This window comes from Scyliorhinus torazame, chromosome 6, assembly GCF_047496885.1.
Source record: "Scyliorhinus torazame isolate Kashiwa2021f chromosome 6, sScyTor2.1, whole genome shotgun sequence".
Classification (NCBI taxonomy): Eukaryota; Metazoa; Chordata; class Chondrichthyes; order Carcharhiniformes; family Scyliorhinidae; genus Scyliorhinus; species Scyliorhinus torazame.
The window spans coordinates 90,052,678-90,078,725 of NC_092712.1; the positions used below are offsets into that span (position 1 = coordinate 90,052,678).

The following is a 26,048-nucleotide window of genomic DNA, read 5'->3' on the forward strand; positions in this document are numbered from 1 at the left end:
CGATCGGAAAGGGCGACCAGGGCACCCTCTCGACTCATCAAATCGGTTAAAGATGTAAATAATTCAGTGGCCAGTAAAAGCGGCATTGTTGTATATAGTTAATGCTGTGAATCGGTTAAGATGTAAATCATTCAGTGGCCCAGTAAAAGCGGCATTGTTGTACATAGTTAAATGGTTAAGGCACCATACCGATCCTGTAAACCCCTACCACCATACCATCCACCACCCCGCCGGGTTCTTTTTTAACAAGGGGTGAATGTGGTGGTATGTATTAGGGGTAATACGGTACACCATGATGCCGAGGGGCTATTGGTGGACAGATACTGGGTCCTGATTGGATCTGCCGCATACTGGGCTCCACCCAGAAAAGCGGGGTATGAGAACCCGGTTTCTCCCAGCAGCTGCATTCTGTACCTGAACTGCTGGGGAACAAGTCTGCTCAATAAAGCCTCGATTGAGTTTCTCTACGTCTCGCCTCGTGTGTTATCGATGGTGCTACATGGGGATTGACATATTTGTTACTGATTGTTATTTATTACTGATTATTGTTTATTGTTGGGTGTAAATTTGGGAGAAAATGGAAAAAAGGAGAATAAAGAAATATTTTTTTACAAAGCTTTGTTTGACCAAGTTGACACTGGCATGCTTACTTTTTTCCTGATGAGGGATATGAGGTTGTCCCAGGAGTGTTTCCTTCACTGTCTCCCACTGCTTATCTAATATCTTATCTTTTAATCTATTCCAACTCATTTTAACCAACTCTGACTTCATACATTTATATTGCCTTTATTTAAGTTTAAGACACATATTTCAGACGCAGATTTTTCACTGCCTCACCCAACGTGAAATTCTTACGTGTTAGACACACATGAATGCGGCCTCAACCGGGACCTGGGATTCATGTCGCATTACATTCATCCCCCACCATCTGGCCTGCAAAATCCTACCAACTGTCCTGGCTTGACACAATTCACACCTCTTTAACCTGGGGTTACCCCATCTCTGGATCTGTAAAGATTTAATCACCTGCTAATGGTCGCATTCCAAGCATTGTTTGGCATCTTTGAATTTGTCTATATATGTGTTTCTGGAACATACCTCTTCATTCGCCTGAGGAAGGAACAGCGCTCCGACAGCTAGTGACATCGAAACAAACCTGTTGGACTTTAACCTGGTGTTATCAATAATTAGTTAGTGGTCTGAGGCCTATGGGGTGGAATTCTCTGAACCCCCCCGCCGGGTCGGAGAATTGGTGTCGTGCGAATCGCGCCACGCTCCCCTGATGCCGGGACGCGGCGCCATTGCCGGCGTCGCAGGCGCCGACTCTCCGTGCAGGATGGCCGTCAACAAAAAGCCGAGTCCCACCGGCGCCGTTCTAATATCCTCTGAGCCGGCAGGACCTCGGCGTTGAAGGGTCCGGGGGCAACCTGTGCGGAGGAAGGGGGTTCAGACCCCAGGGGGGGCCTCCGTAGTGGCCTTGCCCGCGATCAGCGCCCACCGATCGGCGGGCCGGCCTCTCTGCCTCCCGGTCTCCTTTCCTCTGCGCAGTCTCCTGTAGCCCTGCGCCATTTGGCGTTGGGGTCACCGCGGGGAACAAGGCCACTGCGCATGCGCTAGTTGGCGCTGGCCCAACTGCACATGCGCGGACCCCGCGGCGCCCGGGTTCAGGCCGGGTTCGGCAGCTGGAGCGGTGGAGGCCACTCCAGCGCCATTCTAGCCCCCTGTGGGCCGCAGAATGGGGTCCCGGAACGGGTGCCGACGCCGGAGTAAAACTCCCGTTTTTACTCCAGCGTCGGCACGCAGCCGCCCGGTGGGAGAATCCCGCCCCATGGTTTGTCAGATTGTTGCTTATTTGTAAAGTCCACGACAGTACAAGGTATTGTTCCAATTAATTTATTAATAACATAAATGGGTCACTGTTCACCATGTAAACTTCATAGTCAGGATTTTCTCTTCGCAGGATGGAAAGAAAAGTTGGGACTGTTTGAGGGTCCCCTCCCACTGCATTCCCTCCCCCCCCTCTCCCTCCCCCACCCCGATTAGCAGTCCAAGGCCCTGATTTTCACACGGGCAGCAAATTGAATGGTTAGGTGGCTTTCCATCCAATTAAGGACAACAGACTCTCGAAGCTGGGGTGGGGGTGTGAAGAGACAATCAGAGGTGTTCTAGGTTGAAAACAGCATCAGGCTGCAATAGAGTGTAAGTAAGCGAGAGAGTGCTTCAAAATGGAGGCACCTTTCTCCACTTTATTAAATGTAAATCAAAATTTGACTTTTATAGATTTAAAAAAAACAACTCTGGGAGGATGGGAGTGGGAAAAACCTCTCTACAGGATGGCCCGCAGATGGTCCTGCATCCAAACAAACAAGGAGGGCCTCAGGCCTCTGGTCTGGTACTGGGATGCCATTTACAGCCTGTTAAATCTCCCCCACTATCTGTGAGAACCTGGATGCCTATGAGAAAATTCCATTCTCCCTCCTTTAAGTCGCCTCAATATGTTTTTATCAAGTCATGTGTGGTAGACCTGCCACTCGCCACATCCTGCCTCCAAAAAGATTGTTACGGCACCCTGGGTGAGTGCACAGTCAGTACTAGCCCCACAGAGTTCCAGCATAAGTGATTAAACCAATAATTTGTGTATTTTCCTGAGATCTTTAACCCTTGACTACTCCAATGAATTACAGGCAACAGATTTATTAGTAAAACATTAACAAACTGTTTATTTATAACAAGAGTAAAAGGTGAACATATAATGGAAATAATGGAACAATGGTCTACTAGTTTAACTATTCCCAAAACTCCATCCCACCCTCTACCCAGATACACACAAGACAAACAATTTGTAAGTGGTAGGGAAACGATTGAAAATAACAGGGATTAAAAGTGTATGAGAGATTGGAAGATCTTTGCTGCTGGTGTTGAGGTCTTTGTAGATGTTGATATCTTTAGAATATGAGGTATTGAAACGTTAGTTGGTTTGGATCTTCAAGCTGGACCGCTCAGGACAGATTCTCAGGCTGTGGGATCCCCTCTGGGAACACACTTCAACTTGTGTTGAGCTGAGCCTTGCCCTCAGAAGATCCACAGTTTTTGATATGTGGTCAGCTTCAGTAGACTCACCAACACCTTCCCCTTCCGCAACTCTATTGTTGTGCCCTCAATAACGATGTTTAGAGAGTAAACGGTAAAGAAGGCTTTAATAAACTAAGAACTAGCCTGGTGCCGAGACAGGTGCTAACTTGGTGCCACCCACAAGGCGGACCCTTATATACGACTCCCAGGTGGGCGGAGACGGAGGCGGAGTCCCCCAGGGTTCCAAGCCCAGTCTTAAAGGGGACATCACCTTACATGATGATAAGGGTACAGTAATACAGTAACCGTTCATCACATCTATCTTCAGGCTTTGAGTACTCACTAACTGCTCTGTTTATTGGAAGTGAGTTCCAGCTAGGATTTGAGAGAGAATTCCTCTCTTCTGGAAGAGAGATTCAAAAAGGATTCTGCTTAGCTCTGCGGCTCCAAACCACACAGAGAATAACCCAGCAGGACATTTCAGAAAAAAGCACCAATTCACACCGAGGAACTGCTGAGCCCCGGGATTACAATGGAACTCATTGGTTGCTAGTCAAGTCCATCAAAATGACATCACGGACTATGCCACGGAGCATACTGAAACAAAGGGATTTGCCTCATCAGTCCACATAGCATCTTGCAGTGGGCAGGGTGTAGGGGTTCCAAATCAAAAGTCTGTAATGTTACATAGGACAGGAATTAAAAAGAGGAACATGAAACAGACAAGGATTTAACAAATTTCTTACAAGATCCCAGTCCATCTGATCTGAGTCCCAGTTAAACAACAAGCCCGGTCTCTCAGGTTATATATAAGAGTACCTGTTCGTTAATAGGAACGATCTTTTATATAAGGCACAAGAAAATCAATGTAAAGGGTCCATTAATTATAACTATGGATATGTATTTAGTTCTGATTGTAATGCACTGGATTTCTTAGAACAGCAATACAACCAGCATAAAAATGCAAAGCATTTTATAGCTTCATTTATAAATATTCACAATGTGTAACTATATTTATCCACAAAATGTGCAGTACAACCTCAATTGTCTGCATTAACCATCATTGCCAGAACCTGCTCCTGTGGTTTATGACCACTTTGTTTTCCTGCTGTAAAAACTGCTGACTTTCAGCCTCAGATCTCATCACTGACCCTTTCCGAAGCTAGTCTCTTCATTCAGTCTCCATCAGAGGTTATAGTCATCCCCCTCGGAACCCAATCCACCTTGAGAGCCAAACCCCACTGTAAGAAAATCAAGATGCTTTTTTTGAAAAGAAGAAATATGTTGCACTGCAAACTATTCCACATATTGGGATGTCAGTAATTTCTCCTTTCAGGGGAATGACATTTAGGAACTGTAAAATGAATAACCTAGTGCAGATTTGATTTTCTTCCATTAATGAAATGTCAGAGGAGTTAATTCTAATTGGGTCATTAATGTTAATATCAGTTAATATCAACATTGCCACTTCTTGCAAATCTTTTCCGATTTTAACATGCATTGAAGTCAATGAAAATGAAACTTGTGCAATGTATACTCGTGTTAAATCCGCAGTAAGCAAGACATATAGACGAAAGATAAAAATTAACGAACAAGGTTTATTACGATACAAATCCAAACTCCCCCATCCCCTGAGGGTCTCCTTCCCTGACCTGCAACCAGGCTGGGTGTTTTATGTGAGTTGGGGCTCTCCCTGTTAAGGAGAAGCCCCGCTCACTTAAAGAGGCACTTTATACCCCGGGAGATCATTGGAAATCATATTGTCCTGATCCCGGGACCTCCATTGGGGGTATAATAATGTGGCAGCTTATCTGATGTCCAAATTCAAAATTATACACATAGAATTTACGATTGTTCTTATTTAAATAACCTTCCTACTGCCAGAAATAGGAGTCAAATTCATGCTCTGCTTAAGGTGGTTGGAGGGGGTGGGTAACGAGAAGGCTGATTCCAATTGTTAGGGTGGAGTTTGATGCCTTTACAGTCTAGAAATCTATTTATTTCCTCCTAAAATATATTCAGTGATTTGTCCTCCGAAGCTTTCTGTGGTAGAGAATTCTAACAGGTTCACCACCCTCTGAGTGAAGAATTTTCTCATCATCTCAGTCCTAAATGACATACCCAATATCCTGAGACTGTGACCCTTTGTTCTATACCCTTCAGCCAGAGGAAGCATCATCCCTCCATCCAGTTTGTCCCGCCCTGCAGAATTTTTTATGTTTCAATGAGATTCCTTTTCATTCTCCTAAACTCCAGTGCATGCCCGCCTGGTCGACCCAATCTCTCCTCATAGTACACACACAAAGCATGCTTGAAGCAACTGTCAGTGAACTACCGGCTCAATTTTATTAAAATCTGTTCTGGAGGTGTCACTTGTGGTGTCGGTTTGGTCTCCATTTGCAGTGTTTTTAACGTGATATCTTGCTGTGTTGAGGCCCTTGACAGTTTCTCCTCTCCCCTCAAGACAGAGCCACAACTTGCCTTGTGTACAGAGCAATAGAACTCCCGGTTACTGACATTTTGATTAACCGGCATTCCCAGAGCATGCTAAATAATTTTTAAAATCTGTATGTCGTACTGTTCATTACAAAATGCTAAACTCCTGGGTGCAGAGCCTCACCTGTGACAAAAACATAGCATGAATTTGCCCACATCTAACCCATAATTTCCTTGACATTATTGAGAGGAAAATCTTGGGCTGCACAAGGGAAACTTTCCCCAATATCCTTCTGGTTAGTGATGTTTTGCAGCAGGGTTATGCCAATGGAAAGAGCATATAATGCATGGCAGTTTTGCTCCTTAACAAACAGTGTTTTCATCTTTAATAATAATAATAATCTTCATTGTCACAAGTAGGCTTAAATTAACACTGCAATGAAGTCACCATGAAAAGTCCCTCGTCGCCACATTGTGGTGCCTTTTCGGGTACACGGAGGGAGAATACAGAATGTCCAAATTACCTAACAGCACGTCTTTCGGGGCTTGTGGGAGGAAACCGGAGGAAACCCAGGGGAAAACCACGCAGACATGGGGAGAACGTGCAGACAGTGACCCAAGCCGGGAATTGAATCTGGGACCCTGGTGCTGTGAAGCAACAGTGATAGCCACTGTGCTACCATGCCTCTTAGCAAGGGTTAAGCTGTTGACACACTGCGAGTTCTTAACCTGCATACTAATCTGCAGAGCACTAGGCAGCACAGAAAGGGCAGCTGTGAAGAAGGATGTGAGATAACGGAGACGGTACCTGTACAGCTTGAGAATTACAGTTCCATAAACAATCGCAAAGCCTAGAAGACGCACCCATCGAAGCAGAATACATCTGAATATACTTGGCTCAAAGTACAGTATAACAACCTGCAGGAAGAAAACAAAGGCAATTATTTTGGTGTCTGTTTGGGGAGAAGGTAACACTTGGAGCGTGCAGTGTCCACGTAAAGTATTTTAGGGTCAAGTTGGTACAGGGAAAAATGAAAAGTAAATCTTTCTTGATTCTGAGCCCTCTTTATCGCATTAAAAACGTTCCTTTAAATATTATGCAAACCAGTGGCTTCGCTGGATGGGAATGTTTGGTGACCCCTTTCCATTATGACCTGGGTTTAGGCTGTTTTTGATCTATCACAGCCTATAAGCCAAACATCAAACCCAGGGATAAAAGGGCAGTGTACTCAATTATTGTATACCATTGTTCCTATGACGAACATCGCTCTGTTTGTTAAATAGGATGGGAATAGAGGGATACAGACCCCTGAAGTTTAAAAGATTTTAGTTTAGACGGGCAGCATGGTCGGCACAGGTTTGGAGGGCCGAAGGGCCTGTTCCTGTGCTGTACTTTTCTTTGTTCTTTGTTCTTTGTTAAAGGAGACACCTTTGAATTTTGTTGAATTGCATACCTTTAAGACAGAACTCTCCTTTTCTTCAAAATTTTGAGCATTATTTTGGTGTTCGCTTGTCAAGATATACGTAAATATAAACAAAATTCTACATTTTCAAGAAATATCATTTCATAAAATTAGAAGGAAACATGTAATGAGCACACAAATATATTTCATGTTCTGTTAGTTGAACTACCAGACATAGGTTTCCTAACGAGTATTTTGTAAGCCAGTAGTCCAAAAGCTTGTTTGTAAATAGAATAGATTAGCCAAAGTTGCCCAAAGTTTAATGATTGCAGTGATTAAAGAGCTGGAAAGTTCAGTATATTTGAAAGTGAGGAGATGTTGTTAATTTAATTTTAGCTCTTTGACAGTGATTGCAATTACAAATAATTCAGAAAACTTTGTGACAGAAAAAGAAACATTTGTGGTGGAGTTGAAAGCATAGCATGAACACATTTGTCAATGAATGTTATTGATCAGGTTTAATCAGAACAGTTTATCTATCTATGAATCAGATCATAGCAAAGCTACGGAATGGGACAAAGACATAGAACCTGTTCTGTTGGATACAAATGTGAGTGGTCATGTCCTAATAAAACAATACGGGAATCTTTTATTTTACATAATAATAATAATCGCTTATTGTCACAAGTAGGCTTCAATGAAGTTACTGTGAAATGCCGCTGGTCGCCACAATCCGACGCCTGTTCGGGGAGGCTGGTACGGGAATTGAACCCGCGCTGCTGCCTTGTTCTGCATTATAAGCCAGCTGTTTAGCCCACTGTGCTAAACCTGCTCCTGCACATTATAGGCTTATGGCAAACAATTCACTGCAAGAAGTAGCTTGTAGTATAAAAATACCTTGTCCCATCCAATACTGAATTCATATGAAAAAAATACTCCACTGTGACTTATTTGACGGAATATTTACATTTACGCTGAAGCATGCCTGCATTTGAACTATTTGAACTGCAGGAAACACAGTTTGTGACTAAATTGTGTCAAATAAGGAATTAAGTGTAGAATATTCAAATACATCTCTTGAGGCATGATAAAAAATCTTCAACTCCCAACAGCACCCCACCTTGGCCTTGCTCCACAATACCTCTGTTGGAGAAATGCCTGATGAATTGCCTCAAATGGGAGGGTCAGTAGTCAGAGTGAATGCTGAGAAGGAAACGAAGCTCAACCAGAAACTTGTACAAACAGAGCCTTCCTTCCCAAAAACTATAAAATGAACCATCAAGACCACAGATCTGGGCATCTCTCATTAAAAGGGGAAAAGGTGTTTTGTGCTTAAACAAAGGAGATTACAATGGGATGAGAGAAGAACTAGCTAAGGTAGACTGGGACCAAAGACTTTATGGTGAAACAGTTGAGGAACAGTGGAGAACCTTCCAAGCGATTTTTCACAGTGTTCAGAAAAGGTTTATACCAACAAAAAGGAAGGACGGTAGAAAGAGGGAAAATCGACCGTGGATATCGAAGGAAATCAGGGAGAGTATCAAATTGAAGGAAAAAGCATACAAAGTGGCAAAGATCAGTGGGAGACTATAGTACTGGGAAATCTTTAGGGGGCAACAGAAAGCTACTAAAAAAGCTATAAAGAAGAGTAAAATAGATTATGAGAGTAAACTTGCTCAGAATACAAAAACAGGTAGTAAAAGTTTCTACAAATATACAAAACAAAAAAGAGTGGCTAAGGTAAATATTGGTCCTTCAGAGGATGAGAAGGGAGATTTAATAATGGGAGATGAGGAAATGGCTGAGGAACTGAACAGGCTTTTTGGGTCGGTTTTCACAGTGGAAGACACAAATAACATGCCGGTGATGGATAGAAATGAGGCTATGACAGGTGAGGACCTTAAGAGGATTGTTATCACTAATGAGGTAGTGATGGGCAAGCTAATGGGGCCAAAGGTAGACAAGTCTCCTGGCCCTGGTGGAATGCATCCCAGAGTGCTAAAAGAGATGGCTAGGGAAATTGCAAATGCACTAGTGATAATTTACCAAAATTCACTAGACTCTAGGGTGGTCCCGGCAGATTGGAAATTAGCAAACGTGACACCACTGTTTAAAAAAGGAGGTTGGCAGAAAGCGGGTAATTATAAGCCAGTGAGCTTAACTTCGGTAGTAGGGAAGATGCTGGAATCTATCAACAAGGAAGAAATAGCGAGGCATCTGGATGGAAATTGTCCCATTGGGCAGACGCAGCATGGGTTCATAAAGGGCAGGTCGTGCCTAACTAATTTAGTGGAATTTTTTGAGGACATTACCAGTGCGGTAGATAATGGGAAGCCAATGGATGTGGTATATCTGGATTTCCAGAAAGCCTTTGACAAGGTGTCACACAAAAGGTTGCTGCATAAGATAAAGATGCATGGCATTAAGGGGAAAGTAGTAGCATGGATAGAGGATTGGTTAATTAATAGAAAGCAAAGAGTGGGGATTAATGGGTGTTTCTCTGGTTGGCAATCAGTAGCTAGTGGTGTCCCTCAGGGATCAGTGTTGAACCCACAATTGTTCACAATTTACATAGATGATTTGGAGTTGGGGACCAAGGGCAATGTGCCCAGGTTTGCAGACAACACTAATATGAGTGGTAAAGCAAAAATTGCAGAGGATACTGGAAGTCTGCAGAGGGATTTGGATAGGTTAAGTGAATGGGATAGGTTCTGGCAGATGGAATACAATGTTGACAGGTGTGTGGTTATCCATTTTGGTAGAAATAACAGCAAAAGGGATTATTATTTAAATGATAAAATATTAAAACATGCTGCTGTGCAGAGAGACCTGGGGGTGCTAGTGCATGAGTCGCAAAAAGTTGGCTTACAGGTGATTAAGAAGGCAAATGGAATTTTGTCCTTCATTGCTAGAGGGATGGAGTTTAAGACTAGGGAGGTTATGCTGCAATTGTATAAGGTGTTAGTGAGGCCACACCTGGAGTATTGTGTTCAGTTTTGGGCTCCTGACCTGAGAAAGGACATATTGGCACTGGAGGATGTGCAGAGGAGATTCACTAGGTTAATCCCAGAGCTGAAGGGATTGATTACGAGGAGAGGTTGAGTAGACTGGGACTGTACTCATTGGAATTTAGAAGGATGAGGGGGGATCTTATAGAAACATATAAAATTATGAAGGGAATAGGTGGGATAGATGCGGGCAGGTTGTTTCCACTGGCGGGTGAAAGCAGAACTAGGGGGCATAGCCTCAAAATAAGGGGAAATAGATTTAGGACTGAGTTTAGGAGGAACATCTTCACCCAAAGGGTTATGAATCTATGGAATTCCTTGCCCAGTGAAGCAGTTGAGGCTCTTTCATGAAATGTTTTTAAGATAAAGAAAGATAGTTTTATGAAGAATAAAGGGATTAAAGGTTATGGTGTTCAGGCCGGAATGTGGAGCTGAGTCCACAAAAGATTAGCCATGATCTCATCGAATGGCGGAGCAGGCTCGAGGGGCGAGATGGCCTACTCCTGCTCCTAGTTCTTATGTTCTTATGTTCTCTCTTATCTGCACCGGGGTGAGAACATTCATGAGCAAAGGCCTAAGAAGCCAGGAAAAAAACAAGTAACCAGCATGTCTGGGTGCCAGTGCTTCATTAGTTTAAGAATCACTAGAGGCACTAACAGGGTTAAGTTTTGTGAATGGAATGAAGGTTTAAACAAGGGGAATGAAATATAAAAGTAGAGATGTTTTACTGCAGCTATACAGGGCACTGGTAAGTGACACATGTTCAAAGGGCTAATTCCCTTTTGATATCAAGTACATAGGAACATAGGACATAGAATGAGTTTTTTAAAAATAAATTTAGAGTACCCAATTCATTTTTTCCAATTAAGGGGCAATTTAGTGTGGCCAATCCACCTACCCTGCACATCTTTGGGTTGTGGGGGTGAAACCCATGCAAACACAGGGAGAATGTGCAAACTCCACATGGACAGTGACCCGGGGACGGGATCGAACCCGGGACATCGGCGTCGTGAGACAGCAGTGCTGGCCACTGCGCCACTGTGCTGCCCCCGGGCATGGAAGGAGTTGGCCTCTCAGCCGTTCGGGCCTGTTGCACCATTTGATAAGATCATGTTTGATCTGATTGCGGTCTCAACTCCACGTTCCTGTCTGCCCTCCATAACTCTGGACTTGTCTATCAAAAATCTGTCTAACTCAGCCTCGAATAAATTCAATGATTCAGCCTCCATTGCTTTCTGGGGAAGGAAAGTCCACATACTACTGACTCTCAGTGAAAATAAATCTCTAACTTCTTAAAAGGGAGACCCCTGGAGCGAGATCTTCTGCTGTTCATGCCGATGGGATCTTCCGGTCCCGCCAATGGAGCACCCCCGCCGCAATGTTCCCGATGATGTGAGGTCGATCCAGCAGCTGGACCAGCAGCTGCCAAGAAAGACATCACGGGGAGGCCAGGGAATCTTGCTCCTTATTCTTAAGCTGTGTCTCCTAGTTTTAATTTCCCCCACAAGAGGACACATCCTTCCAGTATCTACCCTGTCAAGTTCCCTCAGGATCTTATGTGTTTCAATAAGATCACATCTCATTCTTCTAAATTACAACAGGCATAGGCCCAACCTGTTCAATCTTTTTTAATAAGATAAGGACGTGATCGTATGGCCACGTCTTGCCCGACCTGGTGATGACAAATTTGTTAATTCACACGATAGTGAGCATTCTCTAAACTGCTTCTAATGCAATTATACCCTATTTCAAATATGGTGACCACACTGGGCTCCTGTCACTCAGATTGATCAACAGAAATCTTTGGAAATAAAAGATGTTTTAAGACAGTCATTTTGACGTTAAACTCTTTATTCTCCATTCAGTTATTAGTTTTTGTAGTAGTCTTTGCAGCAGAAAGTGCAGGAGTTCTTTGTCTCATACATGTAGAAGGGTATCTCAGTAAAATCAAAAAATGCATACCAACGGCAGAACGGAAAGTTATAAAAGTTAAAATGATATCCTTGCACCAGCCGGATACACACATATAGGTTCTTGGATTTATCACTTAGGTGAGCACGCTTCCCTTTGGGAAGTTGAATGTAGGTCCAGTGGTCTGGATACAGCTACTAGAGTTGATGTGAATTTATCTAGGGATTGGGAACCCAGAAAGAATGCATTTTCCCTATTGAGACAGAGATTCATCAGAAGGATAACAGCATTTTCCAAAAGAAGGTGAGACAATAAATTCAATCCACACCAGCCCATGAGGGTGTATAAATTATTGTTCTCGACAAGCAGATGGATTTCAATCTATTCAACAAACTGGTGGTCAAATGGTATTAACCTCAGGGGTGGGATTCTTTCAGCCCGGGGCCGGGCCCGAGAATCCCCACGACCGGCGCAAATCGTGCCACGCCACCCGACACTGGCACGCGATTCTCCGCAGAGCGGAGAATCAGCGCCATTGGTGCCAGCGTGGTTGGAGTGGCGCTGGTCGAGGGCGCTCTACGCGGCCGGCCCGCCAATTCTCGGCCCGGGATGGGCCGAGCGGCCATCGTAAAATAGCCGAGTCCCGCCGGCGCCGTCCACACCTGCTCTCAGCCGGCGGGAACTCGGCGTGGAAAGGTCAGGGGGTGGCCTGTGGGGGGGAGGGGGTGTATGACCTGGGGGGGGGGGGGGGGGGCTTCCGATGTGGCCTGGCCCACAATCGGGGCTCACCGATTGGCGGGTTGGCCTCTCTGGCTAGCGGCCTCCTTTCTTCCGCGCCGGCCCTTGTAGTCCTGTGCTAGGAAGCCACTGCGCATGCGTGCGTTGCTGCCGGTGCCACTGCGCATGCGCAAATCCTGCGGTGCCCATTTTGATGCCGGGATCAGCAGCTTGAGCGATGCCGTTTCCGATGGCATCAACACTTAGCCTCAAGATCACAGAATCCCACCCCAGATGTCTGAGGATCTAATCTTAAATTAATTTTGCCAATTTATATCAATCTCAGACACCGATCTCAACTACAAATTTATAATGAACAAATAATTAAGGCTGAATTACTGTGACATAGCCAATTAGCCCATATTATTTGCATACTCATTTAAGCTAAAGTGCTGCTAACTCTGGGGTAAAGTTCAACTACAATGAGGGTCCAAAAGGGGCAGGAGTCCATTGGATTGACCAGGCATACAATGGGTGGCTGATCCACTACTAACCATTTTGTTCCCTGATCAGAGTCTAGTTTTGCTTCCTATCATTTTAAAGTAATTACCAAATTGTTAGTTTGTAGTTTTGTTCAGAGTTCTTTTAAATTTAACACCAAAGGGTTAATTCTGTCAATGGTTTTGCAGCTTTGCAGCCTCAATCAAATTTGGTTGGCCAAGGCTTGGGAGCATTACCCGGCCGATCAAAACTGGACATGTTTGATCAAAAGGATCCAGCCAATGAGGCCTGACTTGAGAGGTGAAGATATTCTGTCAGCAGTACAGTCTGTGTAGACACTCAGTCAACCTACCTGGTGATCAGCACAATGTATTTGCCACAGGATGAAACTATAATAAGCAAAAGTGTCATGTCTGACTTGGTTGATGCTTCTGGGTATCTATTCCCATGTACAAAGGATTGAGAACTGTGGGGGATAAAAAACTGCAAAAAATATCACTGGAGAAGGAAGTGGGCAATGTTTCTAAGCAGGTGTGACTCGACTAACCCAGCATCTGTCTCGCTCAAAAGGAACATCCCAGCATGTCCCACTGAAGTTATGAAACCCCTGAGTCCAAGAATGATCGGTGCCAGCCGATGCGGTCAACAGGAAGAAGAGCACGGAGACCATAAAGGCAACTGGCTGATTACATTCAACTATGGACTGTTCAATTGCAGTGTGAATAAACTTTCAGCCACAATATTGTAAGCTACTGCTCCTTTGTCTAAAAACTCACATATAAATAATAAATTATATTGAGAAATCACCTAAAATCATAGTTAATTTTGTAATCGTAGAGTAAAAGAACTTGTCAAAGAACTGGGCATATATTTACCCTACCATTTAAATCTTGATGTAAGATTGGTAGTGTAAATATAATCCTATGGCCGAACCTTTCTGGATGGTCACACTGGCGGGATTTTTCATCCCGCTGATGGCACACCCCCACTGTGCGTTTCCCGGATGGGTGCATTCAACGGGAAACCCTGTTGACAACAGCGGGGCCAGAAGATCCCACCGCTGGCCAACAGAGAGTTGCTGCAAAACACATCGCGGGCTGCACGGAAAATCAAGCCATAAGAATTTGGCTCACCAAATTTAGGCATCATCAACTTTTTGGAAGAGAATGGATGATCTTATAGAAAACCAGAATAGTCTAAGACCTCTCCTGCCGCGTCTATTTGAAATTAATTAGATTCAATTTAAATTTTGCATCATTTGTTCCTGATCCTCCTGAATATCCAACATTGAAACAGTTGTCTCCATAAAGCATACACTGGCACTAACACCAGTAGGCAGATGCCATCCATTGTGAAACTTCTACAAAGGTGTTTTCCAGGCATCATCATCAGCCCCTGACTTAATTGAAAAATATTTCAGGCTTCAAAAAGGGATGAACACGTATTCTAGGTCTGAGCTTCACTAAGGAGGTGGCACAGCTCCCGGCTTTGCCAATTGATGATGTATACCATCTAGATGTGTGTCCTTAAACCAGGAATATCGGGCTGGATTCTCCCTTCTGGGGACTAAGTCCCCACGCTGGCGGCAAAACCGGCGCCAACCATTCCGGCGTCAACAGCCCCGGAAGTGCGGAATTCTCTGCATTTTCGGGGACTAGGTGGATGACGGAGGGGTTGGCACCGCTCCAGCTGGCGGCGAAGGGCCGGCACGAGTTTACACATGCGCAGAATGGCCGGCCTGATCTCGCGCATGCGTGGAACAGCCGCCGTGATTCCATGCATGCGCAGACCGGCCGGTGTATTTTCACGCAAGCGCAGGGGGTTCTCTTCTCCGTGCCGGCCCCCGGGAAATATGTCGGATCCCTACAGGGGCCGGGGCCGGAAGAAAGAAGTCCCCCCATGGAACAAGCCCGCCCGCAAATCGGTGGGCCCCGATCCCCCCCCCCCCCCCCCCCCTCCTCGAGGGCCGTCCCCGCATGCTCACCTGCCAGGTCCTGCTGTGCGTGAGGTGAGTAATTCACGCCGGCGGGACTGGCCAAAAATGGACGGACGCTCGGCCCATCGGGGCCTGGAGAATCGCGGGTCGGACGCTATCAACGGCCCCCGACCGGCGTGGTGGGAATCCCGACGCCGCCCAAAAGACGGCACCGGAGAATACAGCAGCGGGTGTTGGGGCGGTGGGGTGGGATGCGTGCCTCCCCCCGGGGATTCTCCGACCCGGCAGGGGGTTGGGGAATCCCGGCCATCATTTTTAATTTGTTTGGATTATTAGCTGCTTGTACTAAGACACCTAGAATGATTCCCTTCAACAGTATTTTATCAGAAGCTTAGTGTAGATATTTCAGGACATGATCATCACTTCTGGGGTCCAAAGGTTCAATTCTGACATTTCTTTTAACTCAAGAAAATCTAACTTTACTATCCTGGGGCGAAATCCTCCGGAAACGGCGCGATGTCCGCCGACTGGCGCCCAAAACGGCGCAAATCAGACGGGCATCGCGCCGCCCCAAAGGTGCGGAATCCTCCGCATCTTTGGTGCCGAGCCCCAATCTTGAGGGGCTAGGTCGGCACTGGACGAATTTCCGCCCCGCCAGCTGGCGGGAAAGGCCTTTGGTGCCCCGCCAGCTGGCGCGGAAATGACATCTCCGGGCAGCGCATGCGCGGGAGCGTCAGCGGCCGCTGACAGCTTCCCATGCATGCGCAGTGGAGGGAGTCTCTTCTGCCTCTGCCATGGTGGAGACCGTGGTAGAGGTGGAAGGGCAAGAGTGCCCCCATGGCACAGGCCCGCCCGCGGTTCGGTGGGCCCCGATTGCAGGCCAGGCCACCGTGGGGGCACCCCCCGGGGCCAGATTGCCCCGCCCCCCCCAGGACCCCGGAGCCCGCCCGCGCCGCCTTGTCCCGCCGGTAAGGTAGGTGGTTTAATTTACGCCGGCGGGACAGACATTTTAGCGGCGAGACTTCGGCCCATTCGGGCCGGAGAATCGAGCGGGGGAGCCCGCCAACCGGCGTGCCGCGATTCCCACCCCCGCCGAATATCTGGTGCCGGAGACTTCGCCAACCGGCGGGGGCGGGATTCACGCCAGCCCCCGGCGATTCTCCGACCTGGCGGGGGGTCGGAGAATCTCGCCCCTGATTTATTGACCTGGATTTTTGCTTCCAAGGTAGGCCGTCCATGCTTTGGGAAAAAGTGCCCCAAATGACAGAAAATTCACTCCAGAGGGGTGAAGAGTGGAATTAGACCAGCCAACCTCGATGTCAATTGAAGATAGACACGGGGCTGCGAAGTGCTGAGGCGGACTGTATAAAAAGCCCACCTCGATTCTCTGGGACTTAAGGCTTCTTAAAAATTCAGTTCTACCCTTAACACTCACACCCCTGATCCACTCCCCCTGCCCACTCATGTCAACTCATGACCTCCACCCACCACCCTTTGTCCTTGCAGCCTTCATGACAACTCGTTCCGTATCCACCATAGACAAACCTCAGGAACCATGCAGAGATGAAATAAAATAAAGTTCTGAATAAAGATCTAAATATCTCTTGCAGAGTTCACTGTATAAAGAAAAAAAACTCTAATTCATGACAACTCATTCAGTATATGTAAATCCCCTGAATTACTTAATCCCTAACATTTGTATTCATAACCTCGTATTAAAATCAGCTTTCCCATTAATAACCTCTTTTGAGCTCTCATTCAAACCGTGAACTTACAGCCCCTTGTTAATGATAGGGTGTAGAAAGCAGTCAAGCATTAATAATGCTATAATGGTAGCATTTAAGGTTATGTCAAACAGCTACTGAACCTGGACTGTTCGCACCCTCATGGATAATGATAAAAACATATACAATCATGAATGAGTTCAAGACTTCCTGGAGATATCCACGTTCAAAGCACTGGCACATGATCCAATCTCGAGACCAAAAGGATGCCCTCATCACCAAAGCGATGGCCAGTGCAGAGGACAGCTGGACAGACCACCAGCTCATCCGTTCTCTGTATCCAACAAACCCCACCAGATGAAGATGTAGGAACAACTCAGAAAAAAGATCAACATTGAGCGGCTTCAAGAGCCAAGCATGCGAGTGAACATCCAAAGGTGTCTTCTCCAAAATCTCCAACATGTTCATTCTGATGGAGTGGAGGAAAACTGTAAAGAGCTGACAGTGCCATCATCTCAAACTGTGAAGAAACCATTGGCTACAAGACTAGGAAGCACCGAGAACAGTTCGACAAGAACGACCACACTGTCAAAGACATCATTGACAAGAAGAGGAAAGCTCTTTGTGCCTGGCAGAGTGCCTGGCAAGGTAAGGCAAAGTGGAGAGCCCATCAATTAGCGAAGACGGAGGTACAAAGAAGAACTAGGGAAAATAACAACCAATGGTGGACTGAGATAGGGAAGGAGCTGAAATCCTCGCCGACAAGCATGACACCCATGGCTTCCTCAGTGCCACCAAGGCAATATATGGATCCAACACCTCAAACTTGTGCAGAGTAAGGATGGAACTCTATTTAGAGAGAAAACATCAGCCTTCGATGGAGAGAACACTTTAAAGAACTCCTAAACCACGATACAATCATAAATGAGGATGTGTTTGAGGAAATGCCCCAGCTATCCATCAAAGATGATCTTGGTCTCTCAGCAAGTATGGATAAAGTGATAGCCGCAATGAAATTCAGGAAAAATGGAAACGTTGCAGGAGTGGCTGGGACTCCTGTGGAGATTTTCAAACTTGGAGAAGAAGAGATCAGCCGTCATCTCCATTAGCTGTTCCTGAATACCTGGGACAGAGAAGAAATTCCTGCTAACGCCAGGGATGTTGTCATTGCCTCCATCTTCAAGGAAGGAGACAAAGCAGACTGTGGGAACTACCGACTGTGGGAAGAATCTCCCTATTCTCCATCGCCGGGAAGATCATTGCCTGAAATTTGGCTAGCCACCTTCTCCCAGTCTCTGAAGAAATCTTCCCAGAAAGACAGTGTGGCTTCCAACCAAACCATGGAAAAGGGACATGATTTTCACTACTCAGCAACTTCAAGAGAAATGCCAGGAGCAACATCAACCACATGACATGGATTTCATCGATCTGACCAAGGCTTTCGACTCAATCAATCGGGAAGTACTACGGAAAGCCCTGTCAAAGGACGGCTGTCCAGAGAAATTTATCAACATCCACTAACTCCTCCACAACAAGATGTCAACGACAGTCCTCACCGATAGAAATAAGATAGAAACCTTCAAGGTCAAGACTGGAGTCAAGCAGGGATGTGTCATCGCCCCAATCTTTTCTCTATCTCATCACCATCAAGAGCAATGGATAAACTTTACCAAATGTGGAATATTTCCTCTGGGGAGCCACCTATCCACTAAGGCTGTCAATGATGTGGAGACCCAACATCGTATCCAATCCGTGAGTGCCTCTCTTGGACGCCTCAGGATGAGAGTCTTTGATGACTGCAGCATTCGTCATGACACCAAATCTTAATGTATAAGGTAGTTGTCCTCCCAACTCTTTTATATGACTCCGAAACATGGACCACTTACAGACGCCATCTCAAGGTCCTGGAGCGGTACCATCAACGCTGACTGAGACAGATAATTTGCATTAACTGGGGTTACAGGTATACTAACATCAGCGTCCTTCAAGGAGCCAAGAGCAGCAGCATGGACGCCATTGTGGTGTTCTTTGTGGTTCTTATTATCAAGATGGATGTCATTGTGTTCACAAAGACCACAGAAGCTAAGTTGAATAAAAAAGCTAACATTTATTACACTACTTATTGAAGCTTGATGACTTACTCCGATAGCAAGCAATAATCTAGTAATCTACAAATTAGATTCCATTAACAATAGTCTCTACACTCTATCTATAACTGTACTCTGCATTCTCTAGACCTCTCCTCTGGATTCTCTCCAGCCCTCTCCCAGGAGCCTGAGTGTCAGTGCTTTATATAGTTCTGCATCTAGCTCCATTTAGTGGTCAATTATGTTATTACATTAACCCTTTATATTCTAGACATTCCACATAATGTCACAGCCATGATCATCCAAAATCGACTATGTCGTCTAGCCTTGTACTTAGGATGTTAGAATCCAGACAGCCATAGCAAATCTTCTTTACAATGCTCAAGGAAGTCTCCCAAAAAATAGGAGGACAAAGGAAGCACTACAAAGACACCTTGAAGGCTTACTTCAAGAATGCAACATAGATGTCGATGCCTGGGAGACCCTTGCTCAGAAGAGACCTACTTGGAGGAACCTTCTGATTGAAGGAACACAATTCTTTGAGGACATCCGACTGTAAGAGGAGGCCCAGAAAAGGAGTCTGAGAAAGGAATACCAGCAATCTAGAGTCCAAGGACCAATTTCACCTCCTGGTAATGCCTGCCAGATGTGCAGTAGAAGGTATGACTCTAGGATTGGGCTCATCATACCGCAAGGACCACAGAATCCATGACCAGTAACATGGAGTTTCTTAAGCAAACAATTATACTCATTAGCAAGTGATGGCCGAAGAATGATAGCATAGAACATAGAACGTAGAAAAATACAGCACAGAACAGGCCCTTCGGCCCACGATGTTGTGCCGAACCTTTGTCCTAGATTAATCATAGATTATCATTGAATTTACAGTGCAGAAGGAGGCCATTCGGCCCATCGAGTCTGCACTGACTCTTGGAAAGAGCACCCTACCCAAAGTCAACACCTCCACCCAACACTAAGGGCAATTTTGGACACTAAGGGCAATTTATCATGGCCAATCCACCTAACCTGCCCATCTTTGGACTGTGGGAGGAAACCGGAGCACCCGGAGGAAACCCACGCAGACACGGGGAGGATGTGCAGACTCCGCAGAGACAGTGACCCAAACCTCAATCGAACCTGGGACCCTGGAGCTGCGAAACAATTGTGCTAGCCACAATGCTACCGTGCTGCCCTTAAGAACAAAAACATCTACACTATATAATTCTACCGTAATCCATGTATCTATCCAATAGCTGCTTGAAGGTCCCTAATGTTTCCGACTCAACTACTTCCACAGGCAGTGCATTCCATGCCCCCACTACTCTCTGGGTAAAGAACCTACCTCTGACATCCCCCCTATATCTTCCACCATTCACCTTAAATTTATGTCCCCTTGTAATGGTTTGTTCCACCCGGGGAAAAAGTCTCTGACTGTCTACTCTATCTATTCCCCTGATCATCTTATAAACCTTTATCAAGTCGCCCCTCATCCTTCTCCGTTCTAATGAGAAAAGGCCTAGCACCTTCAACCTTTCCCCGTAAGACCTACTCTCCATTCCAGGCAACATCCTGGTAAATCTCCTTTGCACCTTCTCCAAAGCTTCCACATCCTTCCTAAAATGAGGCGACCAGAACTGTACACAGTACTCCAAGTGTGGCCTTACCAAAGTTTTGTACAGCTGCATCATCACCTTACGGTTCTTAAATTCAATCCCTCTGTTAATGAACGCTAGCACACCATAGGCCTTCTTCACAGCTCTATCCACTTGAGTGGCAACTTTCAAAGATGTATGAACAAATCTTAGGGTATGTCAAACAGCTATTGAAACTGCTGGAACACGTTTGTTTTCAACTCTCACAGACAACGGCTGGCAGTTTTTTCAATTTTTAAAGAACTGCCCATTTAAATAACTTGACAGCTGAGGGTTCTACAGACCTTGGGCGGGACTTTTCCCTACCCGGCGGGGCGAGTCGTACTGGGGCCGAGGAGTGGCATGAACCACGCCGGCGTTGGGCTGCCTGGAAGGTATGTAACCTCCGCACCTTCAGGGGCTAGGCCGGCACCGGCGGGGTTGGTGCTGCGCCAACCGGTGCCGGCCGGTGCGAGTTGGCGCATGTGCGGGAGCGCCAGCGTGTGCTGCTGTCATCCCAGCGCAAGCGCAGGGGGGTTCTTCTCTGCGCTGGCCATAGTGGAGGTTGAAAGCAGCCGGCGCGGACGGGAAGAGTGCCCCCACGGCACAGGCCCGCCCGCGGATCGGTGGGCCCCGATCGCGGGCCAGGTCACCGTGGGGGCACCCCCCGGGGCCAGAACCCCACGCGCCCCCCTGAGGACTCTGCAGGCCGCCCGTAGAGACTGGTCCCGCCGGTATGGACCTGGTTCGATTTACGCCGGTGGGACCGACCGGAAATGGGCGGCCACTCCGCCCATCGCTGGCCAGAGAATCGGCGGGGGGGGGCGCTGCTAGCGGCCGCCGACCAGCGGGCACGATTCCCACCCCCGCCAAAACCCCGGCGCCTGAGAATTCGGCAGCCGGCGGGGCGGGATTCACGCTGCCCCCCCCCAGCGATTCACCAGCCCGGCGGGGGGTCGAAGAATCCCGCCCCTTATCTGTCCTTCATGAGCACTTCAAAAAAAATTTAGAGTACCCAATTCATTTTTTCCAATTAAGGGGTAATTTAGCTTGGCCAATCCACCTACCCTGCACATCTTTGGGTTGTGGGGGCGAAACCCACGCAAAGACGGGGAGAATGTGCAAACTCCACACGGTCAGTGACCCAAGGCCGGGGTCGAACCTAGGACCTCGGCGCCGAGAGGCAGCAGTACTAACCACTGCGCCACCGTGCTGCCCCTTCAGGAGAACTTATGACTTCACTAAAAGACCCCTGATCTAGTGAAAATAGAGTCTGGTTGAACTCAGCACTGAACGTAACAGATCCACGGTACGCTGACAACACAGTGCTACTTGCAGCATCTGAAGAAGCCCCACAAAATATCACAGATCAGAGAAAACCTAGAAGTTGAGAATATGGATTGAATAGGAACACAAAAAAGACAAAAAATATGGTGGTAGTTGGATGGAATGCATTATCAGAAACTAGAATGCAGATTGAAGTGGATGGTGTCACACTGGAATATGTAGATAGGTTTGTCTATTCAGAACAAATGAAATCAGAAGATCGTGGATTTGATGCAGAAATCAGAAGAAAAGTAAAGCTAGCCAGAAGTAATTTTGTGAAGATGATGGATATGTTAACAACAAGAAAACTCAATCTTGTAACAAAGAAAAATGCATAAGGTGCTACCTGCATGCTTCTGGAACCCAGACATTAAATACAGATCTGTGGAAGAATATATGAGGCCTTTGAAATGAGGAAACTAAAACTTGTGCTTAAAATTCCATAGACAGAAGAGGTGCTTGGACTCGCAACAATAAAAATAACTCTTAAAAGTGACATCCAGAAAAGAAAATGTCAATATTTCAACCATTTCATCACAGCGAAAAAGCTCCAGAGATTTCTTCCAGAGGGGAAAGTGGAGGGCAGCAACAAGAGGGGTCAACCTAGGCACAGTTGGATAATTGGCATCACAGAGTAGTCACAGACCAGCTACAGTGGACATGTGAGAATGGATCATGACAGCTGAGCGTAACATGCCATGACAGCAGATCTCCTGGTAGGAGCAGCTACAAGCAGGGCAGGAGAGGAGGTACAAGTTAAAGATTACTTCTAAATAAACTGTGCTTTATAAAAGTGGCCTAGTACATGATGACAACACTCAATTTTAAGCCATTTCCTCAGTTTAATGCAAAAGGTTTAAGGGTGATCAATAAAGGAAGTATTAGCAAGACACCCTCATTGATGCAAAAATGATTTGCACTGGAAAGATAAACCTCAGCCTTCTTACTTCCATCGATCACACACTGATAAAATTATTTGTGATCAATGTTCTCTATTTCACAAGTGCGATAATGGACTCTAAATGTGAAAGTCTTTGTTGGAGTCAGCAGGAATGGAGGGGCAAAGAGTGAAGCATCACAGTGCCATGAGGTTATGCAATAATTATGCATTAGCCATTATTTGTAAATAAGGAACATTTCCATCTCAAGTGGTGGAATTTGGGTGGGGTAGATGGATCAAGACTTAATTCAAATGCTTCAATTTGCCTTTTCCTCTATAGTTCTAAATTCCTTTGTATATTTGTATGGAATTCACCTGCTGTTCAGTACTTAAGGCTGGATCAGAGCTTTGGGATTAAGGGTTTCTTACATTTTAATTCAAATTGGCAAAGTTGTATATGAGCCACAAAGCCAAAATCTTTACAATATTCCATTAAAAAAAAAATCTCTTCTACTTCAGACAGGTTGAATCACCAACAGAGTCAACATGTTCAGATAATGGGATACACAAAATTGTACACTTTAAAAAGATTTAGAAGAGCAACAACTTTTATATTGCATCTTTAATGGAGGAAAATGCATCAAGGTGCTTCACAAGTGCAATGTCAATCAAAATCTGATACAGCGGCAGAGATTGTAATATCAAGACAGACAATGAAAAGATTGGCCAAGAGGTAAGCTTTAAGGAGTTCCTTAATGGAGGAAAGAGAGGTAGAGATTGAGGAGGTTTCTAGAAGGATTTCCAGAGCTTTGGGCCAAGGCAACTTAAAGAACAGCTAGCAATGGTGAAGTGATTAAAATCAGGGGCGTCATTCTACGACCCCCCAGCGGTTCGGAGAATGGCCGTTAGCCGCCGTGAATCCCGCCCCCGCCGGTTGCCGAAGTCTCCGAAGGGAGAAAAGTCGGCGGGGCGTTAATGGCGCCGCTGATGTCGGAGAATGGCGCGGGTGGGCGCAAGGCAGCCGATTTTCGGCCTGCCGATATTCTCCCTTCCGGATGGGCCGAAGTCCCGTCGACGTGATGACCGTTCACGTCGACGTAAATCAAACCTCCTTTTCATCGGCATGAACCTGTGCTCTAGGCTCACGCCGACCAGCGTGGAGGTGAGTGACGGCCTGGGGGGTTGGCCGCTGGGCAGGCGATGGCGTGGCCGCAGTCTGAATGTGTGGGGAGAGGTGTGTCTCGGGTTGTGTGTGTGTGCGTGTGCGGCGGGGGGGGGGGGGTGGTTAGAGTGGGCTGGGCTCCGGGGGAGTGCCGGGAGGGTGGTCCGTGCCGGGGAGGAGGATGGGGGGTCCGTGCCGGGGAGGAGGTTGGGGTCCGTGCCGGGGAGGAGGATGGGGGAGGTCCGTGCCGGGGAGGGGGATGGGGGGGGGGCCGTGCCGGGGAGGGGGATGGGGGGAGGTCCGTGCCGGGGAGGGGGATGGGGGGTCCGTGCCGGGGAGGAGGTTAGTGTCCATGCCGGGGAGGAGGATGGGGGGGGTCCGTGCCGGGGAGGGGGATGGGGGGGGCCCATGCCGGGGAGGGGGATGGGGGGTCCGTGCCGGGGAGGCGGATGGGGGATCCGTGCCGGGGAGGGGGATGGGGGGTCCGTGCCGGGGAGGAGGTTGGGGGGGCAAGTGAGTTGGTCCACCTGGCCAGGTGCTAGCCTCCAACAGTTGGACCCATGTGGTCCATGCCACCTGGCTGGGGGGGAAGGAGGGGATATGGGCAATGATGACATGTCGTCGTTCCCCTCCCCCCCACCAGGCCGTCATGTTTTCTGATCATCCAGCGATGTTGGCCGCCATGGCGGCAGCCGCTAATGTCCATGTTGCCCTGGATGAGGAGGAGGAGGAGGAGGAGCGTGCCAGAGAGGTGGCGCAGCCTGCCGCAGAGGGGCAGGCGGCAGCCGCCCAGGCTGGAGGGACACCTGACCGACAGGACGAGGAGGGGGAGGAGGACGTCGCTGCCCCACGGCAATGGAGGCACCCGAGGGCGCCCCGTGTGTACCGGCCCCGGCAGTCATACCAGGACCTCACGGACCGGGAATGCAGGAGGAGACTCCGGATGAGGCGGGAAACCATGGCACACATCTGCCACGTGCTGGCACACCTGTCACCGCGTGGCACTGGCGGGGGACACCCTCTCCCCGTGTCCGTCAAGGTTACGGTGGCCCTGAGCTTTTATGCAACGGGGTCATTCCAGGCACCGAGTGGGGACCTGTCCGGCATATCGCAGACATTGGTGCATTGGGGCAGTGACAGATGCCCTATATGCCATGGCGCACCGCTACATCCGCTTCTCTGTGGACCGGGCCAGCCAAGATGCCCGGGCCGTGGGCTTCTCTGCCGTGGCCAGGTTCCCCATGGTCCAGGGCGCGATCGATGGGATGCATGTCGCCGTGCGGCCACCTGCAGATAACAGGGCCGTGTTCACCAATAGGAAGGGGACCTATTCGATGAACATACAGGTGGTCTGCGACCACCGCATGATGATCCTGCACGTCTGCGCCCGTTACCCAGGCAGTGTACACGACTCATACGTGTTGTCGCGGTCATCCATCCCCGGCATGTACGAGGAATGCCATCCCCGGCTGAGGGGCTGGTTGCTGTGCGACAGGGGCTACCCATTGCGATCGTGACTGATGACGCCTGTACGGAGGCCACGCAATGAGGCGGAGGACCGCTACAATGATGCTCATGTACCGACAAGGGGAGTGATAGAGAGGTACTTTGGCGTGCTGAAGATGCGTTTCAGGTGCCTGGACCTCTCTGGGGGCGCCCTCCAGTATCGGTCAGATAGGGTCGGCCGCATCATTGTGGTGTGCTGCGTCCTGCACAACATAGCCCAGCAGAGGGGCGATGTGCCGCAGGCAGAGGAGGGCGGAGAGGAGGAGCAGCAGGAAGAGGTGCAGTCCTCCCCAAATGAGGGGGATGGGGGCAGTGGTCAGGGCAGACGGGCTAGACACAGGCGGGTGGCTGTCCACCGTTACCGGCTGGCCCAGCGGGCACGGGACAGACTGATAGCCGCCCGCTTCACTGACTAGATGGGCATGGGAATCGGGTAGTATGGCCACAGACCGCACACCATGGCAACAGCCGACCACCCACACCTCCCACCCATCCACCCACCCAGCACCCTCACCCCCCTCCCCAACCCCACCCACCCCACCCGCATGCACACCACCCCCCCCCATTGCCGATCCACCTGCGGCACAACGGCCGGGCTCACACAGTTGCGGGTGGACGCGTGTCTATTGCAGGCCATGGAGGTTGATGACAACCCGCCCTGCGGTGAGCTCCTGGCTCCACATCGTTGGACTCTGTCTGACCCATGGCCACAGTACCACCATCCACCTGGACCATCCCTGCATGCGGC

The 26,048-nt window shown here is 47.8% G+C and overlaps 1 protein-coding gene across 1 annotated transcript in view; it reads right to left on the bottom strand.

Moving 5' to 3' along the window:
* Nucleotides 1-26,048, bottom strand: part of gpr158a (G protein-coupled receptor 158a) — a 1,113,215-nt gene that overhangs the window by 197,110 nt on the left and 890,057 nt on the right. The window contains exon 6 of the mRNA XM_072508450.1: nt 6,317-6,426. Within this exon, the coding sequence (XP_072364551.1) occupies nt 6,317-6,426 (110 nt within the window). The remainder of the gene's footprint in view (nt 1-6,316; nt 6,427-26,048) is intronic.